General features: G+C 51.8%; 4 protein-coding genes across 5 annotated transcripts; 2 read left to right on the top strand and 2 right to left on the bottom strand.

The window, feature by feature from the left end:
* The first annotated feature begins 158 nt into the window (after positions 1 to 158).
* Positions 159 to 2,197, top strand: LOC6617266 (neuronal acetylcholine receptor subunit alpha-2). The gene is made up of 4 exons (XM_002041557.2): positions 159 to 341; positions 406 to 599; positions 890 to 1,517; positions 1,638 to 2,197. Exons 1-4 carry the CDS (start codon positions 227 to 229, stop codon positions 2,024 to 2,026), a joined length of 1,326 nt encoding a protein of 441 aa, XP_002041593.1. The 5' UTR covers positions 159 to 226; the 3' UTR covers positions 2,027 to 2,197.
* On the bottom strand, positions 2,106 to 8,244 carry LOC6617267 (DNA-binding protein D-ETS-6). 2 transcript variants are annotated; one of them, XM_002041558.2, is made up of 3 exons: positions 6,394 to 8,244; positions 3,060 to 3,300; positions 2,106 to 2,975 (listed from the first exon to the last, which is right to left on the bottom strand). In XM_002041558.2, the coding sequence occupies exons 1-3, from the start codon at positions 7,091 to 7,093 to the stop codon at positions 2,489 to 2,491; spliced, it is 1,428 nt and encodes a 475-aa protein (XP_002041594.1). In that variant the 5' UTR covers positions 7,094 to 8,244; the 3' UTR covers positions 2,106 to 2,488. The 2 variants fall into 2 exon arrangements, with proteins under 2 accessions (XP_002041594.1, XP_032574093.1); XM_032718202.1 differs by lacking the exon at positions 6,394 to 8,244 and adding an exon at positions 4,210 to 6,374.
* Positions 8,245 to 8,897: 653 nt separating this feature from the next.
* On the bottom strand, positions 8,898 to 14,751 carry LOC6617268 (intraflagellar transport protein 140 homolog). Its single transcript, XM_032718167.1, has 6 exons — positions 13,860 to 14,751; positions 13,196 to 13,794; positions 12,970 to 13,130; positions 10,758 to 12,913; positions 9,591 to 10,701; positions 8,898 to 9,529 (listed from the first exon to the last, which is right to left on the bottom strand). The coding sequence occupies exons 1-6, from the start codon at positions 14,004 to 14,006 to the stop codon at positions 9,192 to 9,194; spliced, it is 4,512 nt and encodes a 1,503-aa protein (XP_032574058.1). The 5' UTR covers positions 14,007 to 14,751; the 3' UTR covers positions 8,898 to 9,191.
* An 85-nt stretch (positions 14,752 to 14,836) lies between these two features.
* Positions 14,837 to 15,741, top strand: LOC6617270 (translocator protein). Its single transcript, XM_002041561.2, has 2 exons — positions 14,837 to 15,232; positions 15,292 to 15,741. The coding sequence occupies exons 1-2, from the start codon at positions 14,894 to 14,896 to the stop codon at positions 15,508 to 15,510; spliced, it is 558 nt and encodes a 185-aa protein (XP_002041597.1). The 5' UTR covers positions 14,837 to 14,893; the 3' UTR covers positions 15,511 to 15,741.
* The last annotated feature ends 21 nt before the right edge of the window (positions 15,742 to 15,762 follow it).

Consider the following 15,762-nt stretch of genomic DNA (forward strand, 5'->3'; position numbering starts at 1 on the left):
GTTTAGTTCAGCAGTTCTCCTCCACCTCCCCGAAGCCAGTACATGTGAGCACTGCTCCCACACAAAACCCAAATATGTGGGCTGCTGCTTTATCTGGTGCGCCGGCAGTGGAACGCCGAGATATCGGAGGAGCCTCGGCCATGTGCCAAGCCGCAAGCCGAGCTCAGTTCCCATTCAGATTCCGAGAGCACAGCACCGTACATCTGAAACAAAGCCGCACTGAACAATGACGACGACTCCCAAGATAAAGGCACCAGTTTCCGGTCCTGGACTGCCACTACTGCTGCAAATGCTAATGGGGATGCTTCTTATGGGGCTGACTTCCGTGCCAGGCGCCACTGGTAAGTGTTTACGGCTCCGGAGTTGCATAAGCCGCTGATAAGTGCGATCTCGAATCCCCTCCAGCCACCCCGGACCCCAAGAACGCCAATGTCAAGGCCCTGGATCGCCTCCACGCCGGGCTGTTCACGAACTACGACACCGATGTGCAGCCGGTATTCCAAGGAGCCCCCACGAACGTGTCCCTGGGAATGGTGGTCACCTACGTAGACATCGACGAGTTGAACGGCAAGATGACCACCCACTGCTGGCTGAATCTCGTAAGTCCAGTGTCCACTCCTCTCCTTCGTCTCGAGTAGCTGAGAAACCAGATAAGTTCCGAGTTCCCTCAAGTTCACAACTCTGATAAGCCATTTTGGAAAGCGTTATCTGAACTGAAGTGTTGTTGTTTTTATTTTTATTTTTGAGAGTTCTTTATAGAACTTATTGGCTTTATAGCCAATAAGTGTAGTGCATTTATGATTCCATATCAAATACTAGGATGTATATTTTCCATCGCCCCAAATCTGAATATCCAATCAACTAACCAGAAGCAAACGTGGTTTTCTAGCGATGGAGAGATGAGGAGCGCGTGTGGCAACCGTCACAATATGACAACATCACGGAGATCACTTTGAAGTCCAGCGAGGTCTGGACCCCCCAAATCACACTCTTCAACGGCGACGAGGGCGGCCTGATGGCCGAAACCCAGGTGACCCTCAGCCACGATGGCCGCTTACGGTGGATGCCTCCAGCCGTGTACACGGCCTACTGCGAACTCAACATGCTCAACTGGCCCCACGACAAGCAGAGCTGCAAGCTGAAGATCGGCTCCTGGGGCCTGAAGGTCGTCCTGCCGGAGAACGCCACGGCGAGGGGAGAGTCCCTTGACCACGACGACCTGGTTCAGTCCCCGGAGTGGGAGATCGTGGACTCGGGAGCGCAGTTTGTCAGTCAGGACTACTACGGCTACATGGAGTACACTCTGACGGCCCAGCGGCGCTCCTCGATGTACACGGCTGTCATCTACACACCCGCGTCCTGCATCGTCATCCTGGCCCTCTCAGCCTTCTGGCTGCCTCCCCACATGGGCGGCGAGAAGATCATGATCAACGGCCTGCTCATCATCGTGATCGCAGCCTTCCTCATGTACTTCGCCCAACTCCTGCCAGTGCTGTCCAACAATACTCCACTTGTGGGTGAGTGCTCCCCATTGCCATTTCACCAGTTCAGTTCTGAAAACTAAATGCTAAGTACCCAAACACCGCAGAATATTGCTGAACTTACCGACCACTCACCGAGCATCCCTATAATTGCAGTGATCTTCTACAGCACCAGCCTGCTGTATCTGAGCGTCTCCACCATCATCGAGGTCCTAGTCCTCTACATGGCCACTGGCAAGCACAAGAGACGCCTGCCGGAGGCGCTGAGGAAGCTGCTGCACGGGCACCTGGGCACCTGGCTGCTGCTCTCGCTGTTCAGCACCACCGGCGAGTCGCAGGCGGAGAAAACCAAGGAGATGGACGAGCACCCGTACGAGGAGGCGGACGAGGAGGAGTCCAGTCCGCTGGGCATCAACCACACCGAGGTGCCGGGCGCCAAGGCCAACCAGTTCGACTGGGCGCTGCTGGCCACCGCCGTGGACCGCATTTCCTTCGTGGCCTTCAGCCTGGCCTTCCTCATCCTGGCCATCAGGTGCTCGGTGTAGGGGTGCTCGCGACTTAACGCCACATCCCAATCAATCTCATTTTCCAGGGCTACCAAGCCAGTGTGCACTCTAAACTAGCTTTGCATTTGCGATTTCATGTATTTACTGTGTGTGCGAACTTAGAATTATTTAATGATGAGACCTCGTATGGAATAAAGGACCTCTGCCGAATGTCTGCTTACAACTAGAAGCGAAGGATAACAGGCTAAGTAACAAATTGGCTCTCGTTTCCGAGTATTGCTCTGCGATGCTCCGGGCTATCACAATTCCTCAATTAACCCAAAGTAGCTGGAATTACACAAAATGACCTTTTTACGGCCGAAGCTCTGACCCCCAATGGCTGGCTGGGTGGCTGGGATGCAGGGTGGCTCTCCGCTCTCTGCTGCGCAGTGGGTGGTCCTGCGCATCCTCCTGCCCCATCGGAACTTACAACCCCGGCGACAAATTGGGGTTGCGGCGTGCTCAGTTGAATGCATTTGTGGTGGGAGTGACCGCGCCCTGGTCGTAGTTACCCGCAGCAGATGAGGACGTCCTGGCCGGGTCTACGCCGGCTGTCCCACCTTGGAATGGAGCAGTGAAATTCGAAGTGGAGGCGGAGGAGGAGGCGGGCGCCTGGCCGGGCGAGGCCTGCGAAGAGGCCGTCGAGGACGAGGGGAATCCCAGGCTGGAGCTGTTCGAGGCGGGCGACGAGTGGTGCGGGTGCAGGAAGTGGGGCTGCCCCAGCTGATGGTGCGGATGCGAGTGCTGTGGGTGGTGGTGCAGTGGCGGCGGGTGCCGGCCCAACTGCATCGCACCGCCGGCGTGGTGGTTGTAGGAACCCAGCATACTGGAGGCCGGATCTCCTCCCTGCGCCTGAGCCTGGCAGGCGGCCATCAGGCCGTGGAAGTCGAACTTGTAGGCATACCGCTTTCCGTGCACCTTGGTCATAATGTTCTTGTCGTAGTAGTACCTGCGAACAGATGCACAAGCTTACAAACTTGCTTCACAAGCAAATCGTGGAGCTGAAGGTGTGCCTGGAGACGAGAGTACCCACCTGAGAGCCCGGCTCAGCTTGTCGTAGTTCATGTTCGGCTTGGCCTTGCGCTCGCCCCACCGCCTGGCCACCTCGTCCGGGTCGATGAGCCGGAACTCGCCCGATTGGCCCTCCCAGCTAATGGCGTTCGCGTTGGACGAATCAGCGAGCAGCTCCAGCAGAAACTGCCACAGCTGGATCTGGCCCCCCGAGCCCTGGGCAACCAATCGGTGCGAGGCAGCGTTCAGCAGCTGGTACGGATCTGAAAGAGAGAGAAGCGGCGGACGGGGCATTAGTGGCGAATACTCGGAAACCTCTGCAAAAACAGATACAGATACAGATACATGTACAGATACAGATACAGATACTTGGCCGAAGAGATGCCAAGATGCGAGGGCGGGGAGAGCGAGCGAGAGGAGAGCATCGCGAACGAAACGCCAGCCCAGCCAAACGAGATTTCTGGCGGGGAGCCGCGACGTGGCAAGAGTGCCAAGTGGAGCTGAATGCCATAAGCCAGCGCGGATTCGCAGAAAGTCAACCGCAAACGGGCATAAATCCTGGATCTCACGATGCACTCGAAGAAAACGGGCACCAGTTGAAATATTATATTGGAATTCAAGTGCTATATCGACTCTATATGGTTTATGTTTATAGGATAATGATAACTTAAAATGTGAGAAAAGTTTACCTAAACACGAATTCAGTAACTGCAATCACGAACTTAAAAGTTCAAGATATTTGATTTGCATATGTATAAACTGAAGAGTGGCATGCATCTCTAGGGCGCAGCCTAGATACATTTTCCTGTTTACTGGCCATGGGGACATTCCCACATCCCGAGGTCTCTGCACCTTCACAGGGGAAATCCCTGGTCAAAGTGCCGCCGCACCAGCACGAGAGCACGAAGCCATAGCCAAGGTGACTCATCCGCCGATCGAGCAACGCGGCGGCTAAAAGGCACAGTTCCCACTTCTAGACAATGTCAGACCGTTGGATCCACCATCCCGTGCCGTTCGTTCATTCATATTTCTAGGGGCCCCGCCACCGCTCGCCGGAAATGCCAGAGATCGAGTGGCTGCCATTGAGCAATCTTCTCGTGCCGCTCATTCACACACAGCCTGGCTGCTGGCATTTGCCCAGCGGAAATTCCTATGAATTTCGGCGCTCTTACCATTGAAGATCATCGAGGTGTGCGGATGCTGGTGGTGCTGGTGGTGGTGGTGGTAGTGGTGGTGCACGGCGCCGTGGTGCGGATGGGGGTGCTGCCCAACTGGCGGGGCCGGCTGCATCCGGAGGCCAAAGCGCCGGTTGAAGTCCTCCGAGAGGCGCCACATGACGCCCACGTCCACGCTGACGCTCATGGTCGCAAAAGTCTTATCCGCAAAAGTATATTTCAGAAATTGCAAGTGCGTCTTTTCCACTGAACTATTTCCGTTCCTAACTTTAGTAAATATCTCCGATCAAGAATTTATGAAAAGTCACATAAGTATATGGATTATTTCTTAAAATAATCAAACGCATTTTACACTTTTCAGTTAGTTATTGGCACCTTCGTTATATTTGGTTAGCAAGTTTAGGTTTGCTTTAAATGCTACGTTGAATTGACCTTTGACCCGATTGGATTGTTCTATGACCATCAATGGAGGTCTGTGCCGGGAGCGCGTCAACCGTTTAGGACGAGAGCCATTCGCCGACTGAAACTTTAGCCAGAAGCTCTGGCCGGATTTCGCTCCTTAGCGCCGGACGGACGCCTGGCATCTGGCATCTTGGATGGGAGCATGGGCATCCGCGAAGCAGGCGAAGCTCCGGGCACGATTACGGCTCACCTGCGCAGCTGGTGGTGAATGCCGCTCCGGCATTTGCCAGCGAAGTCGCAAAGTCAGAGGCCACGTGCAGCCACTCAACCACCACCCACCCACCCCTTTGCACACGATAAGCACCTTGTTCCTTTGCAGCATATCGACTATTGCATACCCAGTGCGAGTGGCTGGATATTTATAAGGGGACAGGGGCATCCGATGGATGATGGAACCAGAAAAGTATTCTGTTTGCGTGGGAAAGTACATATATCCGAGTTCTTGGGAAATCATATGACTAATGGTTTCATTGACGTGTTCTTCAAGGTACGTACTTCTGTTGGCTGTGGAATTGTGAACAGGGAATAGCTTTGATCCAGGTTGTACCCTGTAAAGGGGGCGGTGACTCAGACATGGGAGCCACAACCGTAGCCCACGACAAATGTAATCTGCGTGACGGCGACGACGCGTAATCCTGGTTGGCATAAAAAACAAATCAATTAAATCGACGTCGCCTGCTCCCGGGATCAAGGCATGTATGTGTAGTCCATGGACCACCCACCCACCAGCATATGCCAGACCCGAATCAGGGGGCTTTCCCCGCCCTGCAGCTGCTCTTCCTGCCACAGGAAGGATGCGACGAATGAATATTTTCCTGTGCCCAGAAGCTGACCACCCGCAGAGCTGTTGTCACTGACAAACCACCCACCCAAGCCATCCAAGCCACCCAAGCCACCCGACCTTCAGCACACTTTTCCCGCCAAGTTGAAACTTGACTCGGCGACTTTTGTCGCTGGCGTGGGATTATTTTGATTTTATTATTAGATGCCACATCCTGCGAGAAATTATCATATTTACATCGTTTATTATTAAGTTCATCACTTGACGCGACCACCCACAAGGCCCAGCCACGCCCCCCGCCCTACGCCCGCCGCCTTTGCGTTGGCAGTCATCGCCAGTTAATAACTGGAAAAGTGTTGCATACTTTGCTGCTGTCGCGCAGAGATTTTCCCAGCGACTTACGTTAATGGAGTCTCGGAGAAAGTTGGCCAACTCGAGCGAAAGGTAATTAAAAGGGGATTTCCCGCACCTTTGGCCACTTTTGCTCTTTATCAAGACATCCGGGGGAGTGTGGGAGAAACAATCAATGAAGCACATAAGTAACGCCCGTATCAGCACGAAGGCATCTTAATCAGTGGCCATTTGGCCGGCGACGGAGGCAAAAGGATTCAATTGATGCCTGACCACAAAGGAGTCGAGAGTCGGACAATCGCTCCATTGGGAATAGCACGTGAACCCAATTACCGAGCAGTTCAATCTCTGGACGCTGCAGATTTATGTGGCCCGAGATTAGCTTGGGACAGTGAGAAAAATGCGGCTCCGTTTAAGTAGTTTCATTCGATTCTGGAAGGGTTGACCCGTTCCTGATGTTGGGTACTTCAGGAATAGGAATTCAAATGCTTAATCATAAGTTGACCACACTAGGAGCTCAGAGAAGTATAACCAACTTGGCTAGGATTGGAATCCCTCTTCAAATTAGCTATATCTTGGGCACTCACTTGGTTCGTCGTCGTTGAGCATCGGACTCGTCTCCCGTCCGGTGGCGTGGTATAAGCTGAGCGCGAAGTGCTTCGCCAGGAGCATGCCTCCGCGCCTGGATCCTGCACAGACCCAGAAGTCCGCGCGAGACAGATCGCACAGCTCCTGGGAATCCTTGGGAAACCTGTCGATATCCGGCTCCGGGTCCAGTTTGAACTTGCGCGTCGTCCATCTCACCCAGCTGGCAATGTCCTCGGGCGTCCAAGCGTGCGGATCCACGGGCACCTCCACGGGAGAGACGCTCCGGTTGGAGTCGCTGGAGTTCCTTCGAGGAGATGGCGCCTGGTGAGGCGATGAAGCGGCGGGCGGAGTAGGTGTCGCCAGCAGAAGGGGCACTGACAAGTTGAGGGCGGGTAATTGGCTTCTTGTGCTACTGCTGCTGGAGGAGGACCCGGAATCCGAGTCTGTTGAGGAATACGAGGATGCGCTCGAGTCGCTGGTGGAGCTACTGCTGCACCGCCTCCTGCGTCTTCTCCTGTTGCTGGGCACTTCCTTCTCCTTCGCTTCCAGTTTGGCCTCGTTTCCGGATCCGATGCTTTTTTGCCGGACATCCTGATGCATGGCATTAATCGGCCTCTGTTGGCACCAAACACTGTGGATCGTCTGGCTGAGGATTGGGAGTTGCTGGTGACTCTGGCGGCTATTCTGCAGAATGGCCATTAAACTGGGATGTTCCTGCTCCCACTTCGAAAATGCAGTATCAATATCAGCTGAAGACTTTTGGTAGCTTTTCAGTTTCACTTTTCTTTGACATTATACGGTTGTCATATAAATTCATCTAATCTATAAGTTTATAGTTTGATTTTCACTAAGATTTTATTATACCAACTTGGTTTTTGGTAAGTCCACTTTATTACACATTATTGTTTATGTTTTTGGCGCCCTTTTGCACTACTACTAGATTATTCACTTTACTTTGGCCCAGTTTAATCATAATATTCTGGGAATCACACTTTCGTGTTATTGCGTTTATTGGTCGCGTGCAACCGGTTGAAACGGATTTAGGATGTGCGTTGGTCTGGCTGGATGATTCACCCGAGATAGTCAGGGTATTTCACCTGCTGACCGGACAAGTGGAGACAGCGGCAGGCTTTCCACGTGCCGCAAATCGCGGAAATCTTTCGCGGAAAGTTTGCGATTGGAAACGTTTAATAACCGTTATTGCATCGACCGATTAAAGATCCGCCGATCGGGTTAAGAGTAGCGCCGTATCCCACTCCAGATCGCCGATCTTCGATCGCTCTGGCCCTGATCCGACCCACTTGGCGAGTGACGAACTAATGATCAGTGCCGGCGAACTGTGATAAAGCCATGACGAAGTCGCGGCCCATGAGCTTTGGCGCTCTCTCGCCGACTCGGCTGCCCCATGACCAACCGGCTGACTTCGAGGGGCACTGGCTGCTCGGGACCAGTTTGCCGGCGGCGTTTGCCACTCGGCTCGCGAGCTTTCGCTCTCTGCAGTGCCCACTTATCGCTCGCTGGCTAAGCAAATAACAACCTTAAGCATGACGTCGTGGAACTGGCCTAGTCCGCATGAGTCACCCGTCCATTGAGCACAGCGATCGTCGATCGGCGGGAAGCCGACGGAGTTCCCCAGCCGGTGCGTGGGACACAGGGGGTGGCTCGGGGGGTGGAAGGTCGTTTGGTGGCAAACGAAAATTCATTCATTCATCGATTCCCCTCCTGTTTGGATTTGTTGTCTTGCCTTTGCCGCGTCATTCTTCTGGGAAATCGGGCATGAGTCGTTAGTTGTCTGTGGGCCATGCCATGTCTACTTGGTATATCAGTTTATCTCTGCTGCGATATTTGGCAACAGGTCGCTCCCAGAATTATATCAGATATAAAATATATATAGATAGAAGATATAAACATAAATAATAAATAATAAATAGTTATGTCATTATCAAGTGATACATGGTTTTCTATAAATGCCTCCTATCCGCAGTTCACCCTTGTGAGGATCAGTATTTATAAAACTAAGCCATTCCATATCCAAATATGGTAATTATATTTTGGATCCAAATATCCAATTGCTTGACGTCGTCGTACTCCATTCGGTGACTTTTTCGATTTAGTTTATATCAGTTCGCCAACTGATTGCTCTTTCGATTGTTCGAGTTTCGCTGGCTTCCTGGAAATGCCTCTGATTTCATACATAGCTGAGGACGCGGACGCTTTTGGGCAAGTGATTCACGGATGGCCGCTCTCTTTTGCTTTCCGACTGGCGCCGGCAGATCCGCCGATCCGAATCCGTATCGCTGTTTATATTTGCTTTGATGTGACGTCGGTCACTTGAACCCAAGGAATGTACCTACATACATATGTATGTATGTTTCCGCACCGAAAGCTTTTACTAGGCTTGCGTATATCGTTCATTCATAAAACGCCAAATGGACCAACAGGGATTTGTATACAATACGTAACTTGTTCGTTTCGATTGAGAACTTTGAGGTGCTTCCCACGATTTCTATCATAGTCTATACTTTCTTTTAAGAAGAATATATTCTTACTTAATAACGAATCAAGATGTTTCTCTGAAGTATCTGCTGGTTGAAACATTCCATTAAATCCATTAATTCCATTAAATAATCTTAGTATTTCTAGGTTGCTTACATCCCAAATGTATCTGTGATTTATATAGCTAAGATGTAGCCATTGCTTATCCAATTTAAAGGGAACTCTTTTGCCTATTTACGTGTTATCCGCTCTGCGGAACTGGGACGTGACTAGTTGCTGCATCTCCCATTAATTGAATCATCTAATGCAGCTCCTCGGAGATCTCCTCGTCATCGGCCTCGTCATCATCAGTGGTCGTCATCCCAGAAGTGCTGCTCATTCCAGTGGCGGCCGTGCCGCTTGTGGAGGCGGTCACCTGGCGTCCCGCATTCCAGATGAGATCGAACTCCAAGTGGCACTCCTGTGCAATTTTGTGAACGATGCCGCGATCCAAGAGTCCCGACGCACTCCACGTACTGTCCTTCACGGTCAGTTCCTTCAAAGCCCTGCCCGCCTCAGAATAGTCCTTGACGTAGACCAGGCCTCGGATCAGCATGGACAAGATGTGGGCGTGGCGGATGGGCGGCAGTTCGGGTTTAACTAAATGTGAAAACAGAAGGGTATTAATGGAAGCTGAGTAGACTCTGGGGCAGCGACTTACTCAGCATGCTGCGGCAGGAGCCAATGACCTGCTGGTGATCCCCCTCGCGCAATGCCTGCTGGATCTCCAGGATTGCTTTAACATCCGCGACCGTGCGCTGCAGATTGTTGTAGACGTGCTGTGCGTGACTGAGCTTCTCCAGGCATTTGGAGGCTTCCTGCATGGCGGTCAGAGCCTTACCGTAGTCCTGGAACTCCTCGATTTCGATCTGGGCGCAAATGGCATAAAAGTTGGCCAGCGAATCAAAGGCCTGGCCCTTTGTATAAAACGTGATTATGTGCTTGAGCACTTGCGGATCCGATTGCCAGTCCAAGGCTTGAAGATAGTTCGCAGCCATGATATAGACCTCACGTTGCCTCGACATATTAGCGAAGAAAATAATTTTGTCGGTGTTGCCCGACTTCAAAAGACTCTTCATGGCCCGAATTTTGTCGCCAGCCTGGGTGAACTTCTTGGTGGCACTGTGATAGTCGCCCTGCTGCTGGAGGAGCTCGCCCAGCTGTACGAGGATGTGGACTCGAGTCGCCTCCTCGAACTCCCCCTTCTCCGGAGTAAGCATCTCGGACAGTTCCTCCGTGACGGGTACGCCCTTCTCGGAACAAATGCCCAAGGCCCGCTCCAGATGTCTGGTCTTGGCCAGCAGATGCACGGCCTTCTGAAATTGCTCGATACTACAAAAGAAATCCGCACAGCGGTTGATCAACTCGGCATCAGAATCGGGCGCCAGGTCAGAGGCAATAATTTCCAGGATCTCTGGCTGCTGAGACTCAAATGCCATCTCGAGGGCCTTGTGGAGCATTCCGGCGCGATGGTAAAGTTCAACGGCGTGCTTAAAGTTTCCGCACTCTTCAAAGTAAGCAGCCGCAATGGCCTTATCCCTCTGTCTGGAGGAGCTGGCCACCGTCCATAGTTCCTCCTGAAAGTCGTTCTCCTTGCAGATGCGGATCGCATTGCTGAAGGTCTGGGCACGCGTAAAGAACATGATGGCCTCCTGGAACTTGCCCACGTTCTCGTAATGCCTCGCCAAGTGATAGCAGGCCGCCCGATCCCCCGACTGCCTGGCAATCGCGTCTGCCTTGGAGATCTTACCTAGGTAGCAGAGAATCTTTACCTTGAGAGGAACAGGATGTTAGTGTTTCGTGGTATCTTAAAGCCTTGCTAATTTACCTGCGAGAACCAGTCCTCCGCCTTGTGGTAGACTGCCAGAGCAGCATCCATGTCGCCGGAGCTCTCAATATACTGGCCCCACCACTTAAGCAGCTTGGGATCGCTGGTGGTCTGGATGTAGCGCTTCATGGCGCCAGGGTTTTCCAATAGCAGCTGGGTAATATTTTGCGCTGGATTCTGGGTCTTTTCAAAGTACTCCAGAGCTCCCTTGATGTCACCCCTCTCTCGCAGCTCCTGTGCCTTTTGATAGTACGTGTGCTTCAGATGAATCCGATCCTCTGTCTCGGCCAGCTCTACTGCTTCGTCCAAGTGCCCAATCGACTGGAGCAGCTTGTTTAGCAAATCGAAGCGCTGGCATCGACGATAAAGATCCTTGGCTTCCTCAATCATTCCGAGTTCTATCGCCAGCACAGCCACCTTGGCTTCCGTCTCCAAATCGTCATCTTCAATGGCTTGCCGTAAGGCACGAACGGAGCGGGCCTGTTCCAAGTGGCCCATGCACACCTTGGCCACGTCCAAGCGATTCGTGTGCACGCACATCTTAGCCAGATTGGTCCAGATCACTTTCGATTGAATAGAGCGAATGCTGCGATAAGCCAGATCCATATTTCCCTCTGCAACGTAGAGACTGAAATTCAGGACTTGCTTTCTCGTAACTGGACTGCACTGCTGTAGGTCCACGAAGTCTTGCAGAGGTTGCTCCTCCATCGTATTGATCTTCAGCCGGATCACGTTGGGTACACAAAGGTTCAGTAGCTGAGAGCCTGAGCTCATGGATTGGGTTTCAAGGACATTCAGGCAGCCTTTCTCTGAATAAAACAAAAGGACGACTTTTGACTGCACGAAATGACTGGGTTGCAAGGAGCTCTTCTGGGGCAGGGTCTTCTGAATCATGGACTTTACTTCTGTAGCCAAGAGACGAGGTTCCTCTGCATCCCAGAAAATCCGAACCGGTAGACTTGTCGAAGACTCCTTCTTGGCGTTGGTTTCTTGCTCCAGTAGTCCATACTCCAGAAGATTGCTGCGCTCAAAGTCCCAGCAGAATAAAGTGGATATAGGGGTGAAATTGCTACTGGCTATCACCATGGCCAAGTGGCTGCCGGAGCTATTGCACTTGACCATAATGAACTCCCCGAAGTCATCGAAAATGTCGTGACCCGATTTGCTGGGAAAAAGCAACTTGGGATCGTGCCTAGAAACGTCGTAAGCTTTCACATATCCATTCATGGTAAATACCGAGAGATAGCAGCCACTCAAATCCATGCCGATGATTTTTCCCTCAATGTCGCTGGCTTGTATGCGGTGAAGCACTACCCCTCCCACGGAGTAAACAAAAATGTCACTGCTACCTAGGCAAAATATGTTCTGGTTGCACAGATTCAAGGCTAAGCATTCCGCAGCAAAGGTCTGCAGGAGTTTCAGACTCAACGGAGTGGTGGTAGATTCCGTCGTGGGGGTAGTGCCCTCCACTGTCTGCAGGATCTCCTCAAACTCATCCAGGCTCTTCTCCACTTTCTGCAGGCTATATGACGATATGCTCCTGCCATTACTTATCACTAAGCTCAGTTCACTCAAAGCCATGGCAGTCACGGCGAACTCGGACTGAACCATGGCCTCCCGACCACTGCAGTGCGTCAACTGCACTGATTTGGCTGACCTCTGAACTGCCCACAGTTCGCGGGTATGAACGGCGAGCAGAGGTTGCTCCTTCAGCATGAAAACATTGGAAAGGCAGTTGACCAGCATGCACGGCTTGGCAAGCTCGTTGTATCCCCACTCGCAGCTGCGGATGGCCCCTCTCACTGAAGATATGTTCGTCAGCTGCCAGGCATCTTCGGGGGCACCGACTAGCCTGCTGCCGCTCCTCTTCCAGGTGTAGACATTCCCCTGGGACGTTCCTGCACACAGAGTCTGTCCCGTAGAGCTATATGCCAAGCAGGTGAACATTTCGCCGTTTAGCTGGCCGTACTTTGGTGTCTTGCGGAGAACGCCGCTGCTCTCGCTGCTGTCATGGCTAAAGAATTGGTTGGACGAGGACATGGTGCCATTACTTAAAGTGGTCATAGATGAGCCTGGCTGGTTGCCACTGGGTAGGTCCATTTTCAATAGGTAATTGTCGCTTCTCTCGATGTCCCAAATGCGGACGAAAAAATCGCCTAACGATGAGTCTTAAATGTAGCACAGAAGTGGAAAATCGAATAATATAACCCACCTGTTATTATGGCCAGAGAGTTTCCAGACCACGCGATGCCGCCCTGCCGACCTCCTCCACGTCCGCTCATTTTAACACGATCCAGCTCCGTGAGGATGCCTGTGGATTCAACCAAAAACAAGGTGACTGTCAAGTCCTCCATTAGGCAAATGACGGCGTCCCTAGAAAGGAATAATGTAAGGGTTCAGGTACAGCTTTGACCCTCCGATCTCCATCAGCTCATTACTTTCTTGGGTGCCACAACATCTGGACAATGGGAGGCAGTGAGCCGCACTTCATCACCTCGACACAGGCGCCTCCTTGGTTGATGTAGTACACCACTCCTCCTTGGGTGCAAGCGTAGAAGCAGTGGTTGTCCCTCACCCCCGAGTGGGTCATGCTCCGGGCTGCTGTGCGGGGCCTCCAATTGGTGAGGGTGTCCAGGGCGTTCTCGTCGCCTGCCACTGCAGCCTTGGCTAGATTGGCCATCTCCTCGCGCACCTCACTCTCCACCGTAAGGCGGAAGCAGATCAGCAGCAACACCTCCCGCAAGTCGTGGGAGAACATGGTCAGGAACTGGTACTGGCCATCGCAGCGCCATCCTGTGACCTGGCCCATGGCATCCGCCGTGACCATCCGCCCACCCTGCTCGCTGAACTGGAGCAGGACGATGGCCGCCTTGTGCGGTGCGTTCACGCTGGCAAACTCCCTGTGACCAGCGAACCACACATGGATGTCGCCGTGCTCCCAACCGCTGGCCAGGAGTGCCTTCTCCGGATGCCAGCATAGTGCCGTTGCCTGCGAAGTGGCGTGCACCGGATAAGTTACATCCCGCTGGGGCTCACCCTGCAATTTGATTATATACATTCCGATTTTTGGCAGGGTCTGATACCAAAGAGGTTTATACTCACGGTATCCGCAAAGATGGTCACCGAACCGCCTCTTTCGGGACTAAAAGAGGCCACTGCGAAGAGCGGCTCACTGGGATGCCAGCTGCTGATGGTGCTGACTGCATCCGAGTCCAGGAACTCGATTTTCGTGTCAAAGTAAAGAGTCATCACGCCGGTTTTCCACCTTCAGTGATTTTATTTGGCAGGAGCCAAAACACAATAACAATGTGTTTGCCTAGCAACGGTTGTCATGGTTGCTCATTAGCAATGGATCATGTAAGATACCAACTTGCTCCAGGTTATTGTAAGTGCAAATAAGTACAATAGTTTTATTTCACTATTAATTCACTTGTCTTATGAGTCCTCAACTTATCATTCACCACTTGATCGCACGATTTGTCATGGGGTGAAACGAACAAACAAACTAAAGCCTTTTCCAGGGAATTTAATCTGGATCTGATACAGTTATATTTTCCATTTTCAAAACTTAACGGGTTTTGTTAAATCTACCAGGCCACAGGGTGATTCCGGCACCCAGCAGCGAAGATAGTTTTAAATAAACACGAATGGGTAGATATAATTACAATAATTACTTTCATAGATCGACAACATTACTCATTCATTACGTCATTTTATAATCTATTGATAAGCATTATGCTCCTCCCCTACACATGTGACAACCAGCTATTAACGGCTTAGCAATGACTTTGCAACTTTGCCAAAATTCGCGATACATATTGATTCCCTATTAAACAGATAGCACGTTAAAAAAGAGCACGAGTATTCTTCCATGCCAGAAATCAAATTTACTCAGCTCTAAATAACCATGCGATTCTATGAATTAATACACAGTTTCAAGTTGCATTCCACATATTTTAGCTAGTTTGAATCAAGCCAAATTGGCATCGCTGGAGCTTACCCACACAATCATCCGTCGCGTATTCGCCCCGTTAACACGCAATACTCGTGCATTCGAATGAAATCACCGGCAAACAAAACAGTGAAACCAGAAGGTTCGCCACTACTGCGCCTCATTTGCAGTGCAAACTCTGAAAATGGCTGATCGTCCGTGTGCTGGAAAAATTCTCCGCATCGCTGGGGCCGTGATCCTGCCCAATCTGGGTGGCATCTATAACGGACGGCTGACCAGACAGCATCTCCAGAGCTGGTACGCCAACCTGAAGTTCCCGTCCTTCAAGCCGCCCAACTCCGTCTTTGCTCCGATGTGGATCTCCCTGTACGCCGGAATGGGCTACGGCTCCTACCTGGTGTGGCGCGATGGCGGAGGCTTCGCCGGCGAGGCGGCCAAACTGCCCCTGATCGCGTACGGCACCCAGCTGGCCTTGAACTGGGCGTGGACGCCCATCTTCTTTGGGCAGCACAACATCAAGGGCGTGAGTACTGCTGATATCGCCAAGCCCAGGTGTTATGTCTAATCCACTTCATCCACCAGGGCCTAATTGACATAGTCGCACTCACGGCCGCCGCGTCCGCCTGCGGCGTTCTATTCTACCGAGTGAACAAGACCGCTGGATTGCTCTTCGTACCCTACGTCGCCTGGCTGGGATTCGCCACTGCTCTTAACTACGCCATCTGGAAGCTGAACCCGGAGAAGGAGCAGGCGCCCAAGGACGAGGAGAAGCCCTCTAGCAGCCACGCTAAGTCGAGTTAGGTGCAGGATGAACGAAAAACAAGTAGTTTTGGGTGTCTTTCATGCAATTTGCAGGGCTTTCCGACCTATCGAACCAGGGCTGGCGTAGTTGGATAAGATATCGATAAACAGTGCCTCCAAGTGGGCGGTAAATTCAAAGTATCATATGCTGCTGCACGTTCAAAAATTCCCTATGTGTTATGTGTTAATAATAAATTAAAGAATCGTAATTTTCAATGCTAGTCCCGAGAACGATAGACTACAATTTGTTGT

This window comes from Drosophila sechellia, chromosome 2L (genome assembly GCF_004382195.2).
Source record: "Drosophila sechellia strain sech25 chromosome 2L, ASM438219v1, whole genome shotgun sequence".
NCBI lineage: Eukaryota > Metazoa > Arthropoda > Insecta > Diptera > Drosophilidae > Drosophila > Drosophila sechellia.

Coding starts and splice junctions, on each gene's coding strand:
- LOC6617266 (XM_002041557.2), top strand. CDS start 227: ATGACGACGACTCCCAAGATAAAGGCACCAGTTTCCGGTCCTGGACTG. Junction 342..405: donor TTCCGTGCCAGGCGCCACTG/GTAAGTGTTTAC, acceptor AATCCCCTCCAG/CCACCCCGGACCCCAAGAAC. Junction 1,518..1,637: donor CAACAATACTCCACTTGTGG/GTGAGTGCTCCC, acceptor CTATAATTGCAG/TGATCTTCTACAGCACCAGC.
- LOC6617270 (XM_002041561.2), top strand. CDS start 14,894: ATGGCTGATCGTCCGTGTGCTGGAAAAATTCTCCGCATCGCTGGGGCC. Junction 15,233..15,291: donor GGCAGCACAACATCAAGGGC/GTGAGTACTGCT, acceptor TTCATCCACCAG/GGCCTAATTGACATAGTCGC.
- LOC6617267 (XM_002041558.2), bottom strand. CDS start 7,093: ATGGCCATTCTGCAGAATAGCCGCCAGAGTCACCAGCAACTCCCAATC. Junction 3,301..6,393: donor GCTCAACGACGACGAACCAA/GTGAGTGCCCAA, acceptor TCTCTCTTTCAG/ATCCGTACCAGCTGCTGAAC. Junction 2,976..3,059: donor AAGCTGAGCCGGGCTCTCAG/GTGGGTACTCTC, acceptor ATCTGTTCGCAG/GTACTACTACGACAAGAACA.
- LOC6617268 (XM_032718167.1), bottom strand. CDS start 14,006: ATGACTCTTTACTTTGACACGAAAATCGAGTTCCTGGACTCGGATGCA. Junction 13,795..13,859: donor TGACCATCTTTGCGGATACC/GTGAGTATAAAC, acceptor ATCAAATTGCAG/GGTGAGCCCCAGCGGGATGT. Junction 13,131..13,195: donor ATGTTGTGGCACCCAAGAAA/GTAATGAGCTGA, acceptor ATTCCTTTCTAG/GGACGCCGTCATTTGCCTAA.